This window comes from Sus scrofa, chromosome X, assembly GCF_000003025.6.
Source record: "Sus scrofa isolate TJ Tabasco breed Duroc chromosome X, Sscrofa11.1, whole genome shotgun sequence".
In the NCBI taxonomy this organism is placed as follows: domain Eukaryota; kingdom Metazoa; phylum Chordata; class Mammalia; order Artiodactyla; family Suidae; genus Sus; species Sus scrofa.
Genome location: NC_010461.5, coordinates 124843100 through 124869937, shown reverse-complemented (window position 1 = coordinate 124869937; position 26838 = coordinate 124843100). Strand labels below are relative to the sequence as shown.

Below are 26838 nucleotides of genomic sequence, written 5' to 3'. Positions count from 1 at the left end.
GGCCAAGCTGGCCACAGGGCCGCTCGCATCTCTGATCAGGGCTCCTCTCGGCCCCTATTACTACATCAGTCCGACTGTCCTCACCCAACACCCGAGGGGGCCTAAATTTAGGACCTTGGAACTGGCACTTTGATCATGGGTCAGGTTCGTTGCTCCACTTAGGCTACCGCAGCACATTCCTGGGCAATATTTCTGTTGTGGGTATCACCAGATGAGCATTCTCCACCCAAACGCAAGCCTGTGTGGTGCTGGTGCCTGGCCACACATCTCGGCCTAGCTGTGTTCACAATGGCTTTACCTTACTTTACAGATGTCACAGCACCTTCACAGTCTGTCTCATCTACTCCTCACAAAACTGCTTAAACACACATACACACTCAAAAGGATGAACAGAATCACCTGTGACTCAGCAACTCCACTTTCACTCAAAAACTAGTGACAATATAATCCACAAACTTGAACAGCAATTTCCACGGCATTATTCACAGTAGACAAAATGTGAAAATCCAAGTACCTACCAACTGATGAATGGATAAAATGTGGTCTACACATAGGATGGGCTATTATGTGGCCATAAAAAAAAGAAGGAAGTTCTGGAACATGCTACAATGTGGATGAACCTCAAAAACATGATGCTAAGTGAGAGAAGCCAGACACGAAATGGCTGCAGTGATTCCATTCCTGCAAAATGCCTAGCCTGCCAGGGGCCGGGAGGGTGAACGGGAGTGACCACTCAGAGGTGCATGGAGTGTGTGAGACGTCCAGTTAAGTGAGGTTAAGAATTCTGCTTATTCGCATTGTGAACACTTTCTACAATGATCCTGTACTATTTTTACAGAAAAATATCAACTGCTTGACTTTTTTGGGTCTTTCATCTTTCGTCTTTTTAGGGCTGCAACCTCGGCATGTGGAGGTTCCCATGCAAAGGGTCGAATCAGAGCTGCAGCTGCCGGTCTACACCACAGCCACAGCAAGGCCCGATCTGAGCCACGTCTGCAACCTACACTGTAGCTCACGGCAATGCCAGATCCTTAGCCCACTGAGCAAGGCCAGGGATCGAACCCGCAACTTCATGGTTCCTGGTCGGATTCGTTTCCGTTGTGCCACAACGGGCACTTCTGGTCTTTTTTTTTTTTTTTAAGAGTTGCACTGGCAGTATACTGAAGTTCCCAGGCTAGGGGTCGAATCGGAGTTGCAGCTGCTGGCCTACATCACAGACGCAGCAACATGGAATCTGAGCCGCATGAGATCTACAGCATAGCTCACAGCAAAGCCTGATCCTTAACCTACTGAGTGAGGCCAGGGATTGAATCTGCAACCTCACAGATCCTAGTCAGATTCATTTCTGCTGCACCACAAGGAAACTCCGTTTGATATTTTTAATATAATTAAACATTTGGTCATGCCTACAGCATGTGAAGTTCCTGCGTCAGGGATCAAACTAGTGCCACAGCAGCGACCTAAGCCCCAGCAGTGACAGTGCAGGATCCTTAACCCACTGAGCCACCAGGGATTTCCTAGTATTTTAAGTATTTTTGTATTTTGATATACTTGATACACCGCTTTACAAAAAATAAAAAATCTGAAATCTTATGGAATAAGCACAGCAATTACCATGTTGACTGTATAGGCCTGGAAATCAGCTTAGCAATTTAAAAGGGCAGGAACAGGACTAGACCCAGGGAAGGACTCAGTGCCAGACTAGTTTTTCCATCTCTACCACACATTCTAGGGTGAAACCCCCTCGATGACCCATTAACAAGAACAATACAAATAAGAACAAAGTTCCTATCATGGTTCAGCAGCAATGAACCCAACTAGTAATCATGAGCACACAGGTTTGATCCCTGGCCTCACTCACTGGGTTAAGGATCCAGCATCGCCACGAGCTGTGATGCAGGCCACAGACACAGCTCAGATCTGGTGTTGCTGGGGCTGTGGTGTGGGGCTGGAGGCTACAGCTCTGATTTGACCCCTAGCCTGGGAACCTCTATTTGCTGTGGGTACAGCCCTAAAAAAAAAAAAAAAAGTAAAAAAAAAAAAGACCATAACATACCAGATATACCTCCTATTAAATAAAGATGTAGCTTGAGGAGTTCCCATTGTGGTACGGTGGAAACGAATCTGAGTAGGAACCATGAGGTTGTGGGCTTGATTCCTGGCCTCGCTGAGTGGGTTTAGGATCTGGCGTTGCTGTGTCTGTTTGTGGTGTAGGCCAGCACCTGCAGCTCCAATTCAACCCCTAGCTTAGGAACCTCCATATGCCTCAAGTGTGGCCTGAAAAAGCCAAAAAAACAGGTGCATCTTGGTATTAAAACCAGTCAGTTTTAAATTACTTTTGAGGTTCAGGCCTATTTTTAATTTACCCGGTTGGTATTTTCTTCTTGTATTCCAACCACATGTTTTATGAGCTCAAAGCTGAAATAAGGAGTCTGCTCAGAGCTGGCTTTGCAGGCCACACAGTGTCCTCTAGCGGTGTAACTCCTGCCTAGTACCCACTCCAAGGCTCGGCGGTGGGGTCATGGCTCTTTCTGGTTTAGACAGGAGCTCCTTCCTTATTTAGGAGTTTATCAAGGAGAAACCCAATCACGCATACATGGCCCAAATGGAATAAAGCAGCCGGCTGGTTTTTAATTGCTTTATTAACTTTAACTAGTATCTTTAGGACATGAATGTAATTGAGCTAACAGTTTCATTTGCTCACTGGGCAAAGGAGACACCTCTGAGATCTCCCAAGAGGTGCAGTGTGGAGCTAGAACTAGGTGTGTCCTCTCTTCACAGAACCGTCACTGCAAGCAGCGCAGGACGTCCTGAGAGCTTTCGCTGCTACTCTATGGCCACCGCGCCGTAGGAGGGAGATGAAAGCAAACACCGGAGGACACTCCAGGGCAACTGCAGTCACACGGTACCTGGGAGGCTGCAGGTAGGACGGCAGCAGTGCGCAGCGCAGTGATACGGGCTGCAATCTGGGCGACTGCAGTCTCCACTTCAATTCACACTTCCTCTACTCACAAGGAAAAGTACACCCATTTCACAAACTGTTGCCCTCTGTTGGCCTCCTAACCCTATGCCCGGTTATCTGTAGTCTCATCAGAACACTTATGATCAGGTGGTTGTTTTGTTAGCTATTCTTTTCTTATAATGTAAAGATTCAAAAGAGTTACACTTATGTATGTAGTTATGGCTTAACAGGAAAGGAGTTAACTTGTCTTGCTTCTGAAAGTAGTAAAAGCACCACAGTGTACATTTAAATCACCGTGTGGCACCAAAGCCTAAACGTGAGGTATTGGGGCTGGTCTCTCAAGACCAAAGCCCACAGCTGTTTTAATTCATCAGAACGCATTTGACAGCCACTATGATGTGTCTGGCACTAATTCCAAACACATCCAGCAGCTCACTCGGCTTCCCACTCCGAGGCACTCCTGGCACTGCCAGCTGATGGACCAGGATGTCAGGCTCCATGGAGACCGCTGCACAGATGGCCTCCCCGATGCCACCTGGAGAAGCAAGGGTGTTAGGCTCTGTTCTGGAAGTGGCTAGTCACCCTTCAAACCCCATCATAGAGGCCTCTGAACCTGTTTCCCAGGAGGGAGAAACATTTTTCACTTGCCATTGATTCCAACAGTCATTTCCTGGCAAGTTCCTTTGTGGCTCACAGCAGAAATGAATCTGACTAGCATCCATGAGGATGCAGGTTCCATTGGATCCCTGGCCTGGCTCAGTGGGTTAAGGATCTGGCGTTGCCCTGAACTGTGATGTAGGTCGCAGACCAGGCTCGGATCCCACTGTGGCTGTGGTGCAGAAAAGCAGCTCCAGTTCCAATTTGACCCTTTGCCTGGGAACCTCCATATGCTGCAAATGCGGTCCTAAAACAAACAAAAAACACCCAGTCATTCCCTGACAGAAGAGTTCTTCTCACTTGAAACCTTGAGTCTCCAAATTGCTCCCAGCCCCACCTACAGCAGGGCCTCTCCCAACTGGGGCTCCATCAATCAAGGAAACAAAAAACACAGTCCACCAAAGCAGACTTCCAACACAACCCCCAAGACCTGCACACACCTTCTGGGTAGTGATCCTCCACTGTGATAATCCGGCCGCCTGTGGCTTTTGCGTTCGAGATGATGGTGGCAGCATCCAGGGGTTTAACAGTAAACAGGTCGATGACACGGACAGAAATATCTAGAGAATGGTGAAAACCAGCTTGGCGTGTGAAGCCGACTCGGAATAAAAAGGCGGATGGGGGGACACCCCTCCCTAGCCGTGACTCCGACATTCAGAAGCAGCCTACTCACCCTGCTTGGAAAGCTCATCTGCAGCTGCTAAGGCTTCATGCAAAGTAACTCCTGCTCCAACAACTGTGATCTTGTCGTTGACGCTCTGGCGGATGACCTAGTGTGGTGTCCACGAGACAAAAACACCGCGCTTACTGCACAGGAAGCGCCTCTCAGAGTGGAGGACACCAGTGCACTGCTGTCCCTTGGCCCTGCCACTCTCACTCCTCGCTAGTTCACTCTAAAAGGCTGCATCTGCACACTGACACACAAGGACACCATCTTCTCCTTGTCTTTTTAGGGCCGCACCGGCGGCATATACGTTCCCAGGCTAGGGGTCAAATTGGAGCTACCGCTGCTGGCCTACACCGTAGTCACAGCAATGGTGGCCACCTAGACCAAAGTAACTTTGGGGTAGTGGCAACACTGGATCCTTGACTCACTGCACCACAACGGGAATCCCCAAGGACACACTATTTTTAATAAGCTCCACTTCACGTCTGTTTCACAAGTACATCTACCTTTCCTCCTGACTCAGGATGCCGCGTTCCTAAGTTCTTTCACGACACACGCGCAAAATGAGCCTTCAGCAGAGAAGGGGGGGTTTCCAACTGGGAAGTGAAAGGCAGAAGACAGAGGCCGAAGCACGGACTCCACCTGCCAAGGAGTCTGAAAAGGCACCACCTCTGGACTGCTGGGACATCTTGCTGGGACATACAAGCAGCCTGGACTCTGATGACGAATGTGTTACTGGGGACAATTTTGGGCCCTTTGAGAGTTGCTCTGTGCCAAGCACCTCGCATGCTCAAGTGCCCTGCCAGGCTCCTGCATGAATGGGCCCATTGTGTGGCTGAGGAAAGCCAATCTCAGAGCAGGAGCAACGTGCTCAGGGCAGAGCTGAGACCAGCAGCCAGGCCCATCTAACTTCAAAGCTCATGTTCCCCATCACTGGCTCTTCCGGAAGCAGAGGGGGCTCTCCGGCCTTTGTTCGCACTTTTGTTTACTCCCACGTCACCCAACCCAATGGAATTAGTCTGCATTTCATCCCTCTGTAAAGGTTTCCCTGTAGCTTAAGAACCACAAATACTCAGGGCTTCTAACCCTCGCAGCCCATTTTTTTTTTTTTTTTTTTTTGCTCTTTTTAGGGCCACACCCGCAGCGTAGGGAGGTTCCCAGGCTAGGGGTCGAATCGGAGCTGCAGCTGCCGGCCTACACCACAGCCACACCAGATCCAAGCTGCGTCTGCGACCTACACCACAGCTCATGGCAGCACCGGATCCTTAATCCACTGATAGATGTCAGGGATCGAACCTGCATCCTCATGGACGCTAGTCGAGTTCGATAACCACTGAGGCACGATGGGAACTCCAGCCCAATTCTCTGAGAGTGTCCTAACCTTCTCATATGTAAATACTAATACATATGCACACATCTGCAAGCCCAGCCCTTGACTTATCCATGCCATGCCTATTACCCCACACATTTTAACTCACATCATGAAATGTACTCCATTTTGTTAAGACAGGACAAACATTAAGGGGGAAAAAAAGACCAGAGATATGAGAAAGCTCTGCAAACCACACAACTGACACCGAGAGACCCTCCCCTGACACCCCAGAGACAAACACATGGCACTGAGTTAAAACGTGGGAGTCCAGGGCACAACAGAACCTGTAGTTCACACTGAAGTGAATACTGCAGCTTCCTTGTCAGTGGAATGGGCAGACTATGAACTGTTCTGGACATAACTGATGCACCAAAGCCATTCGACGCTCAGGCACTCTGAGCACTAGCCGCTGGCAATTCTGGCGCAGCCTAGCCCTTGGCAATCAAGTTGGAAGTCACCTGTTATCCCTTTAAGAGCGGCTATCAATCTCTCATATACTTAAGGAGAACATTAATAACATTCTAAGAGGCTTATAAGATAAAGGAAGGACAAAAAGCTCTCCTATGAAGCATGATCTCAACTATGTAAAATACACATGCGCAGAAGACGACAACAGGAAAACGTGCCCCGTTTCTCGAAGCCCTGCTTGCTGGGTGCTAAGCAGAGCTGCTGCTTTTCTCCACAGATACTGATACTGCTGGCTTTCCACACGCACAGCTCTGATGGGCGGGCACGCAGAGGCTGGGTGGCTGCCTGATCTTGCTGCTCACCTTCTCTGGCCCTCCGCTCTAAAACTGGGCTGCTAACAATCTGTGCTTTGAAGGCCTTTTCGACGACGCAGGCGACAGGAAGTGCCTCATGAAGCCAGCTTTTATCAGTAGGCCTCTGGACTGCGCTATATCCTATGTGCAAAACCAAACTCAGGGCTACACGATGGCCAGAGGCAAGATGGTTCATGTTTACTATATTCCTGACCCTGGACCTGCAAAACCAGAACCTAACAGATTTGTTTGATTTTGTTTAGCTTGAGCTGGGATACACTACGGTAAAGCAACTCAACCGCCTTCAAGCTGTTGTTACTTTAAGAGTTCAACAAAGAGTCTTTTCGGAAAGGAGAGAAGTTTGGTTCAGGCTGACATTGGTACAACATTCGTTCCTGAAGATAAGCAGGCAAAGGTCACGATTTTTTTTAAAAAACGAGAGTAAACAATGAGGCCTTAACCGTGGAGGTCCCGAGCACGGGCTTGAGAACAGGGCTCTCTCCCCCTGTAAACCAGTCAAAACCAGAAGACACTGGAGGACGTAGGGCCTTACCTTAGCCTGTCCAATCTGAAAGCTCTCTTGTGGGGTGTAAACAACTGCACTTTCTGGGCGACTGGTCCGAATGTAGCAGATCCCCTAGGGCGTAAATGAACACCAGAGCCAGTTTAGAAAGGCGAACTCAATTTCCAACTAATGAGCCTTCAGGAGGGGGGAGGACTGAACCCACAGCCCCTACACCACCAGCACGCAGGTCAGGTGCCCCTAGTAAGCTGGGCAAAGGCCTGCGAAGGACCCTGCTAGATGCCTTCAGTGACAAGCTGTCACGCTCCCTGATTTAGGATGAAGGCGTTCTCAAACCCACACCCATCTGTTCTGTCTCCACACAACATAAACTGGGGGAAGGAGCACTGACTCCCCCGGCATGGAAAGCCTAAACCACAGCGGTCAACAACTGCTGCCACAAGAGCTTGTCCTGCCTCATCTTTACAATGTCCTAAACACTGGCATATAAAATGACTATGCTCCCAACAAGAAGATGTAAACACTTTTTTTTGGCTCTTTAGGGCTGCACCAGCGGCATGTGGAAGTTCCCAGGCTAGGGGGCAAATTGGAGCTGCAGCTGCCGGCCTACATCACAGCCACAGCCATGTGGGATCCAAGCTGCATCTGTGACTTGGCAACGCCGGATCTTTAATCCACTGAGAGAGGCCAACGATCAAACCTGTGTCCTCATGGATACTAGTCAGGTTCGTTTTCGCTTTGCCACAATGGGAACTCCTACTAAACACTTTTTTTTTTTATCACTCTGAATACGTGAACAGGAGCATAAAGGAGTACTCAAACGTGTAGACTATTTCTTAACTTACATACAGAATTAGATCATGTACTATGAATACATCAATTCACAAGAACTGCTTCTTTTCATTCATTACCTTATGAACCAGGTCTACTGGGTGTGTTTCCTTTTTTTTTTTGCTTTTTAGGGCTGCACCTGCAGCACACAGAGGTTCCCAGGCTAGGGTCTAATCAGAGCTGTAGCTGCCAGCCTACACCACAGCCACAGCAACGCCAGATCTGAGCCACATCTGCAACCCACACCACAGCTCACGGCAACATGAGATCCTTAACCCGCTGAGCGAGGCCAGGGATCAAATCCACAATCTCATGGTTCCTAGTCGGATTTGTTTCTGCTGCACCACGACGGGAGCTCCTGGGTATGTTTTCATTGAGGTAAAAATTTACCTAAGTGGGATGGGCCCTGAATTCTGACAAGTTACACAGCATGTAACTGTCTCCCGAGTCTGGATAGCATTTGCACCTGCCCAGAAAGTTCCCGAACGCCTTTTCCCAGTCACTCTCACCCGCCAAGAAGCCAACTCCGTTCTGATTTCCATCAGCAAGGCATACATGAGATTGCTCTGAACATGCACAGGCATAAAACAATTTCCAGGACACGACAAGTAAAAAAGCCCAGAACAATGTGTGAGCCCACTTACGTTTAAAAAAAAAAAAGGAAAAGGAACTCCTGCCTCCATGTTGGAAATGCTCAGAACGGCAGTCAAATGCTCACCCAGTCATGCCCAGGGCTCCCCATGCAGGGACACGGATGGGTGCAGGGCTGCGGGGGGGGGGGGGGATGAGTCCAGTGACCGTGGTTGGAAAGGCAAAGACTTGCCCCCCAGCCCCTCCCACGACTGGGTTCAGGACAGGAGGTAGGTTGAGCTCAGGTGATGCCCCTGTGTGAGCCTTCAGGGACGAAGCCAAACTCTCTCTCTTCTAAGCTGTTTCTGAGGCTGCACTGGGGCTGGGGCTCCCGGGGTTGGTGTGGAGTCCTCCTTGCAAGTCCCCAGCTTTCTGGATATCGTGAGGTGGCAGCTGTCCAGGGTGTGTCTGAAGCCAGCACCTGAATGCCCTTCACAGCACCCGCCCCCGGGGCCCTGCCCAGGGCTCCCTGTCCCAGGGCCCTAGTGCATTCCTCCTCCGTGAACCAAGTCCTGCCCATCATGGGTCCTCAGGGGTTCCAAGTCCTTCTGCACTGTTTTATTTACAATGCAAGCATGTTCATGTTTTATGGGCCTCATCACTTTTGGAGGTAATGGTTCTATCTTTAAAAGAAATCCTACAACCAAATCTCCTGTGATATCTCTTACCCTTCTGCTGAGAAAAAATAGGTAAAATCAAACCATCGGCAACTAACTAGTAGCAAAACAGACACGTTTTCTGTCTGAAGCAGAGTCCCCTTAAGAAAATACCTTGGTATTGGCCGCCAGGAAAACAGCATGCTCCGTGGAAACGGCATCACTTGGATAGAAGACAGTGCAGTTTGGGATGGCTCGGAACATGGCCAGATCCTCCAGGGCCATCTGGGAGGGGCCGTCTTCACCTGAGAAAGAAAACCCACAGCCCAACAAAAACCTGAGCCTGTGCTCCGCGAGATGAGCAGCGGCATGTGCTGCCACAGGGGCTGGGGGCACAGGTGTGGCAGCGTCCGAGAAAGCTGTCCCATTCTCCCTCGAGAGAGCTCCGCAACACGCGGGGTTAGGCTCCTAAGTGACACCGGGGGCCAGCACACCACGGGTCCTAGTCCTGACTCACGGCCCCCACGTCAGAGCAGCTGAGCATCATCTAACACACCTTTGGGGTACCCTCGGGGTGTGGCTCTAACTCAGGGGGCCTCAGTGTGTGGGAGAAATAAACTCCACGGAAAGAAAAAGCCCAATGTACGCCAGGGTGGCCTAGCTGTTCCAGTTAAGAAGGGGACTGTCACTGCGTACACTGCCACGCCGGGGACAGATGTTGAACCTCAGAAACCCAACTCCTGCCTTGGACCTGGAGCCACTCCTCCACTGAGCTGAGTCTAAAACCTACCCTGCACCCTGCCCCAGGCACAGACCCCCAAGCCCGGTCCAGGCCGTGTCCTGAGGTACCCAGGGCCTGCCCTCTCCTCCCTCTCCTGCCTGCATCTGGCCCATCCAGAAATGCCTCAGTCTAGCTCTCCCGCAAGTCCCTGGTACGAGTCCCAAAGGCGCAGTTCGAGGCTGCCCCCAGCATTCTGGCAGCGACTCCCCCAAGGAGGGGCCCACCACAGGCACCGGACTCCCATCTCTGTCAGCCTTGAACACAGCTCCCGGATGTCTCCCGGGCAAGAAACCACTGGCGTCTGGCTTGTGCTTTGCATGCAACTTTAGACCCTCCGTCAGCAAGTTGACTTCTTTCTTCAGGCCCTCTCGGATTCACTGGATTTTCTTTCCTTTTGCTTTTTTAGGGCTGCACTCGAGGCATATGGAGGTTCCCAGGCTAGGGGTCCAATCGGAGCTGTAGCCGCTGGCCTACGGCACAGCCACACAGGATCTGAGCCACGTCTGTGACCTACACCCCAGCTCATGGCAACGCCAGATCTTTAACCCGCTGAACAAAGCCAGGGATCAAACCTGCAACCTCATGGTTCCTAGTCGGATTCATTTCTGCTGCGCCCCAACAGGAATTCCTCTTTTTCTTTTCTTGCTTTTTAGGGCCACACCTGAGGGATGTGGAGGTTCCCAAGCTAGGGGCCTGTCCAGTCGGACCTGCAGCCGCTGGCCTACATCACAGCCACAGCAACGCAGGATCTGAGCCGCGTCTGTGACCTACACCACAGCTCACGGCCATGCTGGATCCTTTAACCTACTGAGCGGGGCCAGGGATTGAACCTGTGTCCTCATGGATACTAGTCAGATTTGTTACCACTGAGCCACAATGGGAACTCTTCACCCGATTTTCTATCCACTGCTAACACACACCTCGATCCTCTTTCTAGCTTCCCCATTTCCTGTTGTTTCCATCTAGCCCGTCCTGTACTTAACACCCCAAGAGCAGGGTTCGCCTCAGACTCCCTAACATGTGGTGGGCTCCTTGAGGACGTTTCCCTGATAGGCTGAGCCCCTCACTTGTCCCCACTGAGACTAAGGCAACCCACCAGAGGGCAGGAGAGAATTCTGTGGCACTGGAGTGGCCTGATTCATACCTAGTATGTAGCTCGACATGAAAGAGACACTCAGGACAGGTAATTACTTCTCGAAAACTGAAAGAATAGGCACTTTATAGCTATACCAAGAGACTGGCTCTAAAGTTACCCACAGTGCCTGGAACTTCTGTAACACAACACAGTTTTTAAAAAGAGACTACAAATAATCTAGTATTATGGAACACTAAGAACGCTGGCACTTCAACTGCTCACATGCTAATCTTTATCTGCAAAGGAGGAAGGTGATCAAGATGCTGACATTGAAAACTCATACCTACGGATACCCCACAGTGGGACCCAACGAGGTTGATGTTGGTTTGAGCGATGGCTCCCACGCGGATCTGGTCAAACGCTCGGGTCAAAAAGGCAGCGAAGGTACACACGAAAGCAACGGTCCGATCACGGGTGGCACATCCCAGTGCCACGTTCACCTGCATCGCAAAGAAGGTGAATGAGAACACTCCTGGACCCCACCCCCTTCGCTTCCCCAGTGTAGACTATGTGGTTCTCAGAATAACCTCTACTCTGCACCCTCCCCCAGGCACCTACCTGGGAAAAATCGCAACCCTGGCAAAGCCAAGGTGTCCCTTTAATATCACCAGCCAAGACAGGGAGAGCAGCTGGTCCCGCTCCTTCCAGTCCAGGGTGGGGAAGCCTGGGACACTCGAGGCCACCACGTGGTCCTCATGGGTCTCCTCCCCATTCTCCTCCTTGGCCTTCTGTCCCCCCTCTCCCCTCCCCTTCACACGCTTCCCCCGGGCACCTCCCGCAGTCACTCAGCTTCTCCCTCTCCTCACCCAGAAACGGGCTCGCATGGCCCGCCTCCCCTGCCCTTCTGCCCGCTCCTCGCACAAGACCTCTCCCACGACTCCACTTTCTCATCTCATACCATCTGCCCGTCTTTGTTCACCTAGGCTGCTACCCCCATGGGGGACCTGCAAACTGCCAAACAGAAAGGCCTCCTGATCTCCTCTGTCCACTGCGCTTGACCTCTGACGGGGGCATTCGGCGCCATGGACCACCTGCCTCCCCGGACGTGGCTGCTCCCTCCCTGCTGGGTGGCGCACCTCCCTCCTCCCCAGGGCTGCTAGACTGAGTTCTGAGGCTTGTGGTCCCACGCCTCCTCATTTGCCTCTCCACGGGGACTGAGCATGAGGTCCACCTCTGTCACTCTGACCTGAATTATACTGATGACTCCTCGGCTTCAAGCCCCTAAGCCTCACCCCCCTGGAAACCCAGGCTCACGTAGCCCAGCAGGCTCCAATCTAGACAATGAACATCTTGGGGCAAAACAAAGTCCTTCCATGGGGCATATGGCTGAAGCACAGCTCAGCATGACAGCTTTCCCTAAGGCCACAGCTCCACTAGATTTTTTTTGCTTGCTTTTCAGGGCTGCATGTGTGGCACATGGAAGTTTCCAGGCTAGGAGTCGAAATGGAGCAGCAGCTGCTGGCCTACACCACAGCCACAGCAACGCAGGACCTGAGCCTCATCTGTGACCTGCACCAAACTCATGGCAAAGCCGATCCTTAACCCACTGAGGGAGGCCAGGGACTGAACCTGCGTCTTCCTGGATACTAGTTGGGTTCCTTTCTGCTGTGCCATGAGGGGGACTCCCCACCCCATTGTTTTTGTCTTTTTAGGGCTTCACCCATAGCATATGGAGGTTCCCAGGCTAGGAGTTGAATCAGAGCTATAGCCGCCGGCCTACACCACAGCCACAGCAATGTGGGATCCAAGCCACGTCTGCGACCTACACCACAGTTCACGGAAATGCTGGATCCTTAACCCACTGAGCGAGGCCAGGGATCGAACCTGCATCCTCATGGATCCTAGTTGGGTTCGTTACCACTGAGCCACCACGGGAACTCCCCTACTGGCATTCTTGAGGCTGCAATTAGGGCAACATTTGAACATCTAGGATATACGAGGCTCCACGCTACACTGGGGGAGAGAGAAACCTCTGTAGCCCTCAACCTACTGGGCTGTTGTAGGGCTGCCTGCTGGTGGGCCAGGCAGGGCAGAAACGGTGAGACCATCTAGGGCTACAAAGGAGCTTGGGACGCTTCAGGCCCGGAGTGCTGAGGTCAGATGGCTACAGTCCTTGGCCTGCTGCCCTGAGCCTTTCTGGGGAGAGTGCCAGTCAGTCCGTTTCCCAGGCCCTGCCCAGCAGCACTAGAAGCCACCCCTCAGACTCTGCCCTCAGAGTTTGTTTTCTACTTGTTTCCCCACAGACACTTTCTTCTCCATTTCCTTGGCTTTTATAAATGGAGAGAGGAGTTCCCATTGGGGCCCAGCGATAATGAACCCAACTGCTAACCATGAGGATGCATGTTTGATCCCTGGTCTTGCTCAGTGGGTTGGGGATCCTGCATTGCTGTGGCTGTGGTGTAGGCCGCTGGCTGCAGCTCCAATTCGACCCCCAGCTGGGGGACTTCCATGTGCTGCACAATGTGACCCTTAAAAAAAATACAAATGGAGAGAAAAACTGTTAACACGGGGCAGGTGGGAGAAGACGCGAGAGGGATGTCCCCTAGCACACGTACCATGTTTTGCTCAGCAATAAAGCACTCGATGAAGCGCTCAGGGTATTCCTTCTTGAATATCTCAGAGAAGGTGGAATTCTTGGTGTCACCATCCAGCACAATGACTCTATCATTTGCATGACCCAGCTTAGCCAGAGCCAAACCACATGCTTTGCGAGTAGCTACCTGCAAGTCAAATGGTAGAGTTTTTTGGAATGGATTTAGAAAGAAAGGGAAACTGTAGAATTATAGATGTCATCTGTGTTAATGAACAAAGCAAATTTCTGATCCACCAAAAAGCTCATTTAGGATCATAAAAAAGATCGCTAGCCAATCTTAAATCCAGACTTAGCTCAATGGGTATCAATTTCCCTCAAATAAATTTACTATTCTGCTCCATTCTTTTTTTTTTTTGTCTTTTTTTTTGCCATTTTCTTGGGCCGCTCTCGCGGCATATGGAGGTTCCCAGGTTAGGGGTCTAATTGGAGCTGTAGCCACCGGCCTACGCCAGAGCCACAGCAACGCAGGATCCGAGCCGTGTCTGTGACCTACACCACAGCTCACGGCAACGCTGGATCCTTAACCCACTGAGCAAAGGCAGGGACTGAACCCACAACCTCATGGTTCCTAGTCGGATTCGTTAACCACTGCGCCACGATGGGAACTATTCTGCTCCATTCTTATAGTTGATTAAAAATTTAAATCTCCCAAAATGCAAATGTCTCTGTGACTTTTTCACTATAAAGTGGGTGATAATATAAATACTAAAACGCAAAACTTTAGAATCATGATATAAATACTAACAAAGTCCATTAGGATACTGTTTGAGATTGAACTGCACTTACGGATTAGTTTAGGGTGAAATTAACATTTTTACAACATTGAGTTTTTCTATTAAAAAACAAGCATTGGTGGAGTTCCCGTCATGGCTCAGCAGAAACAAATCCAACTAGGAACCATGAGGTTGCGGGGTCGATGCCTGGCCTTGCTCAGTGGGTTAAGGATCTGGCATTGCTGCAAGCTACAGTATAGGTTGCAGATGCAGCTCGAATCTGGCATTGCTGTGGCTGCGGTGTAGGCCTGCAGCTGTAGCTCCGAGTAGACGCCTAGCCTGGGAACCTCCATATGCCATGACTTCGGCCCTAAAGAGCAAAAAAAAAAAAAAAAAAGATTGGCATTTCCTTGAAATGTTCCACACAGAATTACCGCCTGACCCAGCAATTCTACTCCTAGCTATAGACCCAAGACAAAAATACGCCTATGCAGAAAGGTGTACACAAACGTTCACTGCAGCATCAACAACCAAAAAGGAGAAACAACCCAAATGTCCATCAACAGATGAATGTGTCACTAAAACACGGGACAGCTATAAAATGGAGTTCTGTATATGCCACAACATGAACAAGCCTTGAGAACATCACATATATTTTATAAGCCCATTTACATTAAACATCTGGAAAAGGCAAATCCACAGGCACAGGAAGGAGATTAGCAGGTACTAGGGGCTGGGTGGGAATGGAGAGTAACTGCCAATGGGATGATGGAAATGTTTTAAGATTAAGTGTGGTCATGGCTACGCAATACTGTCAATATGGAGTTCCCATCGTGGTACAGCAGAAACGAATCCAACTAGGGACCAGGAAGTTGTGGGTTCCATCCCTGGCCTTGCTCCGTGGGTTGAGGATCTGGCGTTGCCGTGAGCTGTGGTATAGGTCGCAGGTGTGGCTCGGATCCCGCGTGGCTGTGGCTGTGGTGTAGGCCGGCGGCTACAGCTCCGATTTGACTCCTAGCCTGGGAACTTCCATATGCCTCAGGTATGGCCCTAAAAATACAACCCCCCCCAAAAAAAAACAAACGAAACAACAAAAAAAACCTTCCCACAGAAAAGAAAATCACGGACTTGGAGAATAGACTTGTGGTTGTCCGAGGAGAGAGTGGGAGGGACTGGGAGCTTGGGCTCAACGGATGCAAACTATTGCTCTTGGAATGGATTTACAATGAGATCCTGTGTAGCACTGAGAACTGTGTCTAGATTCTTACAACGAAGCACAAAAATGGGAGAAAAAATTATGTATACATGTATATGTACCTGGGTCCCCATGCTGTACAGTGGGGGGAAAAAAAAGTGTGTTGGTATGTTGGAGGAAATAACAATAAAAAAAAATGAAAAAAAACCCTGTCAATATGCTAAAAGTCCACTGAATTGTACACTTCAAATGGGTAGATTATATAGGAAATTATACCTCAATAAAACTATTAAAAGTTTGTCTCTTTGTCTTTACGCATCATCTAAATCCTCTTAAAAATATTTTTTAAAACAGGCAACTCAGGCAGACAAGCACAAGAGTCAAGGCATGAAAGGATATCGAGTGAAGAGGCCACCTTCCTCCCGTCCTCCTGTCTCCCAGCCACCCAGTTCCTCTCCCCAGAGGTAAGGGCCATGACAAGTGTGCGTAGCATCCTTTTGAGAATGATCTACTCACCGATACCGGGTGAGCACCTCACACACACAAGGCACGTGCGTTTCCTTTAGGGCTACAGTTTCGTAAGAAACTTAACATGGAGCTTATATGTTCAGTAGTTTTTTCTTTTTAGGGCCGCACCCATGGCACATGGAGGTTCCCAGGCTAGGGGGTCTCATCAGAGCTACAGCCGCCGGTCTGCACCAGAGCCACAGCAACATGGGATCCAAGCCGCGTCCGCGACCCACACCACAGCTCACGGCAATGCCGGATCCCCAAACCACTGAGGCCAGGGATCGAACCTGCATCCTCACAGACACTAGTTCGAGTCGTTTACACTGTGCCACAATGGGAACTCCAATATATTTTTAGTTTTTATTGCCATTATAAAAGAGATAATCTCTTAATCTTACTAACAAAAGAAGAATTCACCCTTGTATATTAGCTTTGCTATAAGCTCTCTTTCTCGATTATTTCGGACTATTTTCCGTCGATTCTCTTGGGTTTCCAGACATACAACCCCTTTATCTGCAAATGATGACAGGCTTGCCTCCTCCTCGACAGGACTGAGTCTTCATTGTTAATGATCACGATTTTCCCCCTCCTGACACTGGAGAATGATCTGCATTACTAATTTGAACTTCACTGATTCATACACTTCTTTTAATATACTAATGGAGTTGAGACTGGTCAAAGTTTTATTTAGAATTTCCACATCTGGAGTTCCTGTCATGGTTCAGTGGTTACTGAATCTGACTAGGAACCATGAGGTTGTGGGTTCGATCCCTGGCCTCGATCAGTGGGTTAAGGATCCGGACTTGCTGTGGCTGTGGTGCAGGTCACAGAGGCGGCTCGGATCCTGTGTTGCTGTGGCTGTGGTGTAGGCCGGCAGCTACAGCTCCGATGAGACCCCTAGCCTGGGAATCTCCATATACTGTGGGAGCGGCCCTAGAAAAGGCAAAAAGACTAAATAAATAAATAGATAGAATTTCTACATCGATAATCTTTTTTTTTTTTTTTCGGTCTTTTTTGTCTTTATAAGGCAGCACCCGCAACATATGGAGGTTCCCAGGCTAGGGGTCTAATCAGAGATGTTGCTATCAGCCTACGCCAGAGCCACAGCAATGCCAGATCTGAGCCGCGTCTGCGACCTACACCACAGCTCATGCGACGCTGGATCCTTAACCCACTGAGCGAGGCCAGGGATACACCTGAAACCTCATGGTTCCTAGTCGGATTCGTTTCTGGTGCGCCACGATGGGAACTCCTACTTCGATGTTTTTATTTATTTATTTTGTCTTTTTTGCCATTTCCTGGGCCGCTCCCCTGGCATATGGAGGTTCCCAGGCTAGGGGTCTAACCGGAGCTGTAGCTGCTGGCCTACACCAGAGCCACAGCAACACGGGATCTGAGCCGCATCTGTGACCTACACCACAGCCCACTGCAACGCCAGATCCTTAACCCACTGAGCAAGGGCAGGGATCGAACCCGCAACCTCATGGTTCCTAGTTGGATTCGTTAACCACTGTGCCACGACAGGAACTCCCTACATCAATGTTTTTAAGTAAGGTTGGCCTGTAGTTTTTTCCTTTCGGCTAGCTCTATGATGTTTTGGCTTCATAAATCACTTTTTCCAGATTCAGGAAAGTTTGAAATAGCCTAGGAATTACCTATTCTGTGAAGGTTAAAATTAAGAGACTCTTACAAGCATGGTGAGACTGGTACTTTGGAGATATAACTCCTGTACAGCTTCCTCAAATTTTCCTATGGCTGTTAATCTACTTAAATATTTTGCCTCTTTTTTTTTATTCTTGCCCGCCCCGCAGCACATGGAGCTCCTGGACCAGGGATGAGATGGGAGCCGCAGTCGTGCCCCTAAGCCACAGCTGTAGCAATGCTGGGTCCTAAACCACTGTGTGGCACCAGGGATCAAACCTGTGTCTCAGTGCTCCCAAAGCACTGCCCATCATGTTGTGCCAATGTTTTTTTAAGTCGATTTTAGCATTTCGTGTATTCTCAAAAAAAAAAAAAAAAAAAAGCCCACTTTTTAACATGTTTTCATACCAATCAGCGTATTTTCTCACAGTTCTCTGAATGTTCTCTGCATCTATGGTCATCTCCTCCAGTGACTAATTTTATTCATTTACATTTTTTTATCTCCTTTGATAGACTAGTACTGTCTGCTGCAATAGCAATTCAGAAAGCCAACTCTTGGATTTGCGTATTAATGTGACTTCTTGTTCTTTAATTTATTAACTTTTTATGAGTTGGCCTGTTTTAACTTTTCCTGTTCATAAGATACATACAAAAAATGAGACGATCCCATAATCCCACCTTCCGGACAGAAACACTTCATCATAACCTGCGCTGCAATCAACATTCGTTCTGTTCTGCACCCTCGCGCAGGCATTTCCGTGGGATAAAGTCCTGTGAGTTGCGCTGTTAACTCGAAGGGCGTGAGCAGCGTCAACATAAGTGCTCTCCCTCGACACGTGTCTCTTCCTTAACACCTTTCTTTTGCTTTTTCTCATTTCGCAAAGAGTCAACTCATTTACTTTTAAACCCATACTACTAGGCGAAGAAAACATGTAGAACACTCTAAATGTCCCCAAATAAATAAGGAAAAAGAAGGGTCAGAAAATATCTCCTTCCTCCCAGGCTTGCGACATTGTTCGCTGAGGTTGTGAAGACTGCCTGTTTGGGGACTGCTGTAATACACCAGAAGGCAGGATATAAAAATGTGAACAAAAAAACAAAAAAAGCTTTATTATATTAAGGGTTTAAAGCCTAATTTTTTCCTTTTGTAGAACTAGTCTTTGTTACATTGGCCTGCTTCCTCGTGTAACCCAGGGAATAAGTCCAAAAAGATCAAACCAGCCAGGCCCCCATCCTTAGGCTAGACAGGGAATCATGGCAGTTTAACGCGCAGGGGACTGCCAGACCCCAAACTGAATTTAGGAAGCAAGCAAAAGCTACACGGCATTGGAAGCAAGTAAGTAGTGACTGACCGGTAAAAATTCAGACCTGAGTTAAGTCTGAAATAAAAGAATAAACATCAGAAATAGTAAAAGAGAAGATAAATCCATCTTTATGGCTTATCCTCTTCAGTTAAATATCATACCGTCTAACAATTGGATCATTCTTGGAGATCAGAATAAACAGTGTCCTTTGTATTTAGGAAAAGCAGAGACAAAAGCAGTTTGCCTACCACATCGCCGATTTTGTAAGCAGGTGGAGAGGTCATTTCTATATCTGTGATGTTGATTTGAGGTGAGTCTTCAACAGGGGGTTTTGGTTCGAGGTTCCTGTTGGTCTGTATCTGGCTCTCGATTAGTTTGATAATTGCATCTGCTCTCTCTTTTGGCATTGGCTTTCCATGCCAATTTTCTGCATCCTCAACACCTGTAACCAAAGGGTAAAAGGCATTCATTCTGCAAATATTTAACGAGCACCTGTTTGGTCATCTGAAAGACATCCAGATGGACGGAAGTCAGCCAAGGACTAAAAACCTGGCACAGGGAGCCTGAGATGGTACTGCAGTTGCAGGACACAGCCTGGACAAAGGCCTAGAGGCTCTTGAGGGGGCTGCGGGCCCATGTGCTGATGAATGGAGGGGAAAGTTAGGGAGACAAGGCTGGAGAGGCAGGCAGGGCAGACCATGGTAGATCCTGTGGATATAAGGAGCTGGAGTTTTGTCCAAAGCAAAAGGGGAACCACTGAAGGGTCTGGAAGTGGGGAAGGTGACTGAACAGACCCACGTTGCACAAAGACTGCCACGGCAGGCACGTTAGGGAGAAGGGGCTGGCTGTGGGCAAGGGAGGTGGAGAGAGAAGACTGAACGTGAGATGTGCTCAGGAGCAGAATCAATCAGAATTGATGACGGACTGTGTATGTGTACAGGGGGGCACATAAGGGAGAGGTGGTGGCAAGGACGACACCGGGTTTCTTCCAGGAGCAAACTGGGCATCATTTACTGAACCGGCGGTACCAGAATAAGAAGACTACTCAGAGGAGTCACAGAAGAAGCACTTTATCCGAAAACATCACTATCAAAACGCACCAGGAATCACACCCACTGCAACTATTTATGCTTGAGACAACTTCAGGTGTCCGCTTTGAAACCTGCGAGAAGTTAAGGCTTTCAAGACCCCCTCCTTCCCCGACCCCCAGTTCCACAGCTACCTCCCCCCAAAGCATGGCTTTATTAGTTGCTGGTGTGTCCTCTCAGTGTGGGCAGAGCCGAGCGCACGCGCACCACATACACCTTTTTTTCACACACCTGCTCACAAGCCTTTCCTCATTCTGCACTCCCACGGAGGTCGCTCCCCAGCAGCCTTCTAAGGGACAGACTATCCTTGTAGCCACCCTATCCTGCTCACTTGCGTGGGCTCTGGGCTTCCCTTTCGACCCTAACCAGATCTGCTACTTCTGTAAGCATCTAGGAGGGAAAGAGTATCCAACACGTCACTAGGTCAGCTGCCCAGCCAGCCAGCCTAAGCCTCCTTCCACCACATGCACCATGTAGACAGCTGTTTCCGACAACCCCGAGCAGAAAAGAAAACATGTGCTTACTTGGAACGCCACGGCCCTTGAAGGTCTTGGCAACGACAGCAGTGGGCTTGCTCTTCATTTGCGATGCCTGCCAGAACACCTGGCAGAGTGCCTCCACGTCACGGCCATCCACCACGAAAGTATTCCACCTGCCCACCGAGGAGGAGACCAGGTTACATACAAGGTGAAGGGGGGACGGGGCAGAAAGAGACACAAAACAGGACAGTTACCCGAATGCTTCACAGCGCTTCTGATAGACGTCTATGCAGTGCTCGAGGGGCAAGGTTCCACTGTGGGACAGGCGATTCACATCGAAGACGGCCACCAGATTGTCCAGACTGTAGTGGGAAGCAAAGGCCAAGGCCTCCCAGACGGAGCCTTCTGATGACTCGCCATCTCCCATGAGGCAGAACACCCGGTAGCTGGGATAAGTCAAGAGAGGTTAGGACCCTGCCTGGGGCTCCTGTGGGCCACTGGAGCAAAGGTGCTTCATGGAGAGAAACAACGGTGTCAGGTTCCTATACGACTATTTTCCATGTCAACGCGGTTCCAACTCAACAGCTGAGGAAACACAGTTTGAAAAGCTTGGGCCGCACGAGATGGGATGCCCCTTGGGCTGGTTTTCTCATTCAAGCTGTAAAAGCTGTTTCTAGGTTCTTCCGCCACTTCTCTAGGCTCAACCAACCAGAAGGGATGTGGGCAAGCAGCTCCCTTTGACTACCCAACATTCGCGTATCTGGTTTCTTGGTAACTTCATTTTAAATAACTGCCACGTTCTCTTTCTGATCTTACAAATTTATTTACAATAACCAGAACGATCAAAATGTTCTACCTCGGGAGCATATGTCCTGTAGTAAATATTAAACTCCTCCGCAGCAGAAACATTTACACCAAGAAAACACAATGCAGGCTCCACAAAAATGCTAAAAATGAAGTTTAAAAAGGTGACTAACGGCAGGCTAAGGACTAACAGAGCTAATGACGAGAGATGAGAGGGAGCAGAGCAGGGGCCTGAGCAGGGCAGGATGCACAGCCAAGCACTTCCAGAGGGGCCACCTGCGCTGGAACCTGGGACGGAGGGGCTGCAGACGCAGGGACCCTGGGGGGATCGTGGGAGTAGAACACGCACACTAGCATGGCCAACCCCAAGCCCCCCAGCACCCCCCCACGTTGGGGCTACATCAGCAGCACCTGGGCACACGCCCCTGTAAGGAAGGCACCGATCTGCCTGTCTTCAGAAAGGGGGGACACTCCAGAAAAAGACCTTTAATTATTACCATGTAGGGATCCCCAGTGGAAAAGCAAATACATCATCTGTTCACTCGATAACGAAGCTCACTGAGCGATGGCAAACAGCAAGTTGTCTCTCTTACAAAAGACTTGAGTCCTGATAAACTGGTTTCTACACTCCAGGCAACAGAATCCACTCAGAGATGCTAGAACAGTTTGCTGACATACAGTTTCTTTACTGCTTCAACACTTGGTAACCTGAATTTGTAAACAGTCACCGTCTCCTCAAATAAGTAATAAATAAAGCCAAAGTGCCTGGGGGTGGGATGGACACTTAAGTGCTTTCTGGGTAAACATCTTACCTGGCCTTGTCAAAGTACTTGCCAGTGTATGCCATCCCGCACGCGGCTCCCAGTCCTTGCCCGAGCCATCCAATTGCCACATCAACAAACGACAGTCTCTGTAGGAGAAGGGACCAAATGAACCTAAGTGCACCTGTAGGACGTGAGTACCAGGCTTCCCAGCACGAAGCACGGCTGCTCTTCAGAGCGTCCCTCCTCCTCTGCGGGATGAATTCCTCTCCACCGCAGCCACGTGCACCCCAAGTCTCAGATCCACATCATACAGACAAGAGTCACCCATGCAGCTGGCGAGGGTGACCGCAGCTTTGACAACAGAGAGAGAAGCTTCTCCACAAAGCAGCTTAAAGAGCCCAAGAGCAAAGCAAAGAAAAAAAAAAACATAAGCAGCAGCCTTGCCATCTTCACAAGGCCTCTTGATCTAGTCATTTACAAACCAGATGCTCCATATTTGTGGTGAGTATGGGCTCTTAAACAGAAACCAGAAGCAATGAAAAAGATTTAGATCTCCCTGGTTTGTAGAACTCCAGTCAACTGCGATTTTACACGGGGTTATCTGAAGTGCCGATGCTAGAAATGAATCCCTCTCCACCACCCCTCCACTTCTCCCCCAGACGCGTGTGTACACACAGGCTATCACTGCTCCAGGGAGAGAATGTGGCCCTCAGAGGGCCACGGGGTGGTACCAAAGGTCTGCTGCACCCAGGCCCCACCCCCAAGCTTCCAAAGACACATCAAACTCAGTCAACGCTTCTGCTGCCACCACCTCGGCCTGACATCTTGCGCCTCTGTTACCGCAGTGGCCTCTCTGCTTCGCTCTATGGTCCTTCTCAGCACAGCCACCAGGCGGAGCATGTTAAACCCCAAGCCCGCGCCTCAGTCGCCGCGTCCAACCGTCCAAGGACGGAGGGTGAGGCCATTTAAGGCCCAGTGGAGAGCAAGTTTCTGCAACAGCTTGTCTACTCTGGCCACCGTTGCCTCCTCCTCTCTCTCCCACTGCTCTGGATGCCCTGGCCTCCTTGCTGCCCTTTGAATGCACTGGGCACATGCCTACCTCAGGTCTTTAGCACTTGGGGATCCTCTGAGTGCTCAGAGATTGTGCCTAAACAGGGACACAGCTCACTAACGCCTTCCAAGTCTCTGCTCAGATGTTGACATCAAAGCCTTCCTGGACCATCTATTCCAACCAGTACCCCCAAATTCCTCCACTTCCCTTGGGTCTTGGATGCTCAGCCCCATCTGATATGCTAGTTATTTCTGAATTTGTTTTTTTTATTAGGGCTGCACCCATGGCATATGGACGTTCCAGGCTAGGGGTCGATTCGGAGCTGCAGCTGCTGGCCTACACCACAGCAGCCACAGCAACTCGGGATCCAAGCCACGTTAGCGACCTACACCACAGCTCATTGCAACACCAGATCCTTAACCCACTGAGTGAGGCCAGGGATCGAACCCATAACCTTATGGATAACTAGTCGGGTTCTTAACCCGTTAAGCCACAACAGGAACTCCCTGAGTTTGTTTCTTGTCTGCTCCCCCCAATCAAATGTCAGTGCCACTCGAGCAGAGACTGGTTTGTATTGTCGCTACCAGGGATGGGTGAAGAGTCCTTGTTAGAACTGTCCCACTGAAGTCTTTCCTGACAGCACCTCTAGCTTCGTCTTCCGCCCCTCAGCTCCCATTTTACTCCAATGACAAGCTCTGGCTCTCAGTTGCCTTGTGTGCCCTTGGGAGTGAGCCCGGGCTCTACACTCAGACCAGCTCCACCTTCCTCCGGCTTTAAAGCAGGGGACAAGGAGGCTCGCCTCCGCAAGGGTTCACTGTGGGTAGGATGGTAGTGAAGTAGCCCCTCAGGCAGCGGGAGGCCATAAGGCTGACTGAGATGGGTGTTGCATCGGCCTGATGTCTGGCCTGGTGGAGGCGCCCCCACATGGGTTCCCTTCTCTTTCCCAAGAGCCCTTGTGCTGTGGGGAGAGACACGCACAAGGAAGGAGGGTGAGGCCAAGAATCAACATGCACACAAGGTGCTGAGGGCACCCAGAAAAGGACGTCTCCTCTGCCAGGTGGTATTTCTCATCTTTGTTCTGACACAAAGTGCACTTCGAGAACAAGTTTACAAAAAGGCTTTTCGGTTATTGCCAGACCTGCTTGGCTAGACAAAAGAACGGATCAGACAAAAACCAAGGCCTGGGTGGTGGACAGAGGAATCAGGAGAACATGACGGCTCTAAGGGAAGCCAATCACCTCACACGGCCAGGCCTTAGCGGGTGGCTTCCTAATGGACCTGTCTGCATTAGACTCACGTGCTGGGAGCACGGGCGCGTGGATTATGAAGACCTGGGCCTCTCACTGGAGACTCTCTGCCTCCAGTGAGTCTGCTCACTCCACTCCCTACCAGAGCCAAGATGGACTGTGCGCCTGTGTTTTCTCCTTTCTTCCAATTTTATCTGCTGCTTAAATCTGATGAACACACAAATTCTGGCAGCCAAATAGCTTGCTACTGTGCATCGGAAAATCTCTTTGTGACTTGACTTATAACAGTGGTTACACAATAGTCTAGGCATCTTTAACTTTGAAACTGGAGATCTAAACAGCCATACTATGTTTGTACACCCACACTCACTCGGTGTTTGTGACGAAGCAAGTCTGAGGTTACAGAAAGGTTCTAAAGCTAGTACAATGGAGTTCCACGTACTCTACCAGATTCCTCACCATCGGCAACGGGCCATGTCTGCTTCATCTCTCCTCCTCTCCCCGCACGTTTTATTTACCCTCTGCTAAGCCTCATTTGAGATTACTCGGCCTCCACCTTGTCTTTAAACTGCTTCCCGCTGCCTGTATCTGGGGTTTATATTTGTACGTGGTGCTCCACCTGGCACTGACGGCCCCCTTGGCGGGGCCGTGCTGCTGCTCTCGTGCTCTGCCACCTGGGTAGAGGAGGGCAACATCAGCTAATCCAACTTGCTGAGGTCAAGGGACCATTGATCTTGACCTGGAGGGACATCCCACCCACGTCAGTCAGCACGCTCTTCCTCTTCTCTGCAAATCTGACCTGACACCAATAGAAAGTTTCGCGTTAGACTGGATACAGTATTAGGTACACCTGATGACACTGGGGGACAAAGAAAAAAAAAGTCAAAAACAAGGTCAATCTAGAAACAGCCGCAGCTCTTTCGATGCTATCTGAAAGCTTGCTGTGTCCTGAGAAAAGCAGTTAAAACTCAAGTGGTGGGGGAGCTCTCCTGCGGCACAGCAGGTGAAAGATCTGGCATGGCCACTGCAACAGCCTGGGTCACTGCTGTGGCAATGGTTCCATCCCTGGCCTGGGAACTTGCACGTGCTTTAGGTACTGATTAGGTTACAAGGGAGGAACCCCAAGCGCGGGGTTAGTGCCCTTACAAAAGAGAAACCAGTCCTCCTCTCATCACACGACGACGCGGTTCAAAGCCTGCAGGCAGGAAGAGGGTCCCCATCAGAGCACAGCCATGCTGGTGCCTTGACCTCAGACCTCGAGCCTCCAGAACTGCTGAGAAATAAATTTCTATTGGTGATACGCCACCCAGTCCGTGGTATTTTGTTACAGCAGCCCCAATGGATGAAGACACGAAGCAAAGGAAAAAGAACTAAAAGGATAAACACGGCCCACGTCTGGTCTTGTTGCCACGCGGTGGCTTTTAAAGCGAGTTGTGAGAACTCAGAGTCTGAGCCGGCCCTGGGCTCCCATGCCAGCTTACCTTGGAGAGGACGAGTCGGTCGTTGTCTGGGTTCTCCGGGTCCGTCTGTTTATACTTCATGACGTGGAAGCACAGCACAGACATGATCTCTGCAGCACTGCTGCATGAGGTGGGGTGGCTGAAAGACACAGCACAAGTCATCTCTCAACTGGCAGTGACTCCCCAGGGACAGAGGGCACGAGGCGGTCCTTCAGCACATGGCCTCCTCAAACTGGAAGCAGCGGTCACTTCTCCCAGCCAAGGCAAAGGGATGCTGAGCCAGTCCTCCCAAGCTCACAGCTTTCAAGGATGCTTGAAGGTCCAGGAACCTCCCACCTTCTCTCCTTGTAGAAAGTAAGACCTCATAGACCAGCCCTCTCCCAACAAGAGACCACCAGCATACTTGGGGGAAGTTCATCCTGTCATTCTGTAAGCATTTGAGTGGTACTTTGTTCAAATTCACCTGTGATATCATTCATTAATCAGAAAATCCACGAAACAGAAATAAGCCCATACACGCGTGGTCAACTAACTTTTGACAAGGGAGCCCAGAGTACTCAATACAGAGAAAACAGTCTCTTTGACAAATGGCATGGGGAGGAGTTCCCGTCGTGGCGCAGTGGTTAACGAATCCGACTAGGAACCATGAGGTTGCGGGTTCGGTCCCTGCCCTTGCTCAGTGGGTTAACGATCCGGCGTTGCCGTGAGCTGTGGTGTAGGTTGCAGACGAGGCTCGGATCCCGCATTGCTGTGGCTCTGGCGTAGGCTGGTGGCTGCAGCTCCGATTCAACCCCTAGCCTGGGAACCTCCATATGCCGTGGGAGCGGCCCAAGAAATAGCAAAAAGCAAAAAAAAAAAAAAAAAAAAAAAAAAAAAAAAAAAAAAAAGAAAGTGAAAAAAAAAAGTCCAAACAAAAACATGCAGATCTTAAAGTCACTGACATTGCCCTTTTAAACATTATGGCACGAACTGGAGAATAAATTTTAAAAACACAAATATCATACAAACTCTTTTATCTGAGCATGATGGGGTGAAATTTGAAGTCAGTAATGGAAGGAAAATGATAAAATTCAC

At 49.8% G+C, this 26838-nt stretch overlaps 1 protein-coding gene across 2 annotated transcripts in view; it reads right to left on the bottom strand.

Annotated features, from left to right (window-relative positions):
* TKTL1 (transketolase like 1) overlaps positions 2625-26838 on the bottom strand; it is a 27242-nt gene continuing 3028 nt past the window's right edge. For both annotated transcript variants that reach the window (XM_021080743.1, XM_021080741.1), the window contains 12 exons: positions 25786-25903; positions 22055-22152; positions 20693-20884; positions 20484-20611; positions 19120-19313; positions 13471-13635; positions 11199-11355; positions 9174-9304; positions 6973-7056; positions 4293-4389; positions 4060-4179; positions 2625-3497 (listed from right to left, as the gene is read on the bottom strand). In XM_021080743.1, the coding sequence (XP_020936402.1) occupies positions 3325-3497; positions 4060-4179; positions 4293-4389; positions 6973-7056; positions 9174-9304; positions 11199-11355; positions 13471-13635; positions 19120-19313; positions 20484-20611; positions 20693-20884; positions 22055-22152; positions 25786-25903 (1657 nt within the window). In that variant the 3' untranslated portion in view covers positions 2625-3324. The remainder of the gene's footprint in view (positions 3498-4059; positions 4180-4292; positions 4390-6972; positions 7057-9173; positions 9305-11198; positions 11356-13470; positions 13636-19119; positions 19314-20483; positions 20612-20692; positions 20885-22054; positions 22153-25785; positions 25904-26838) is intronic.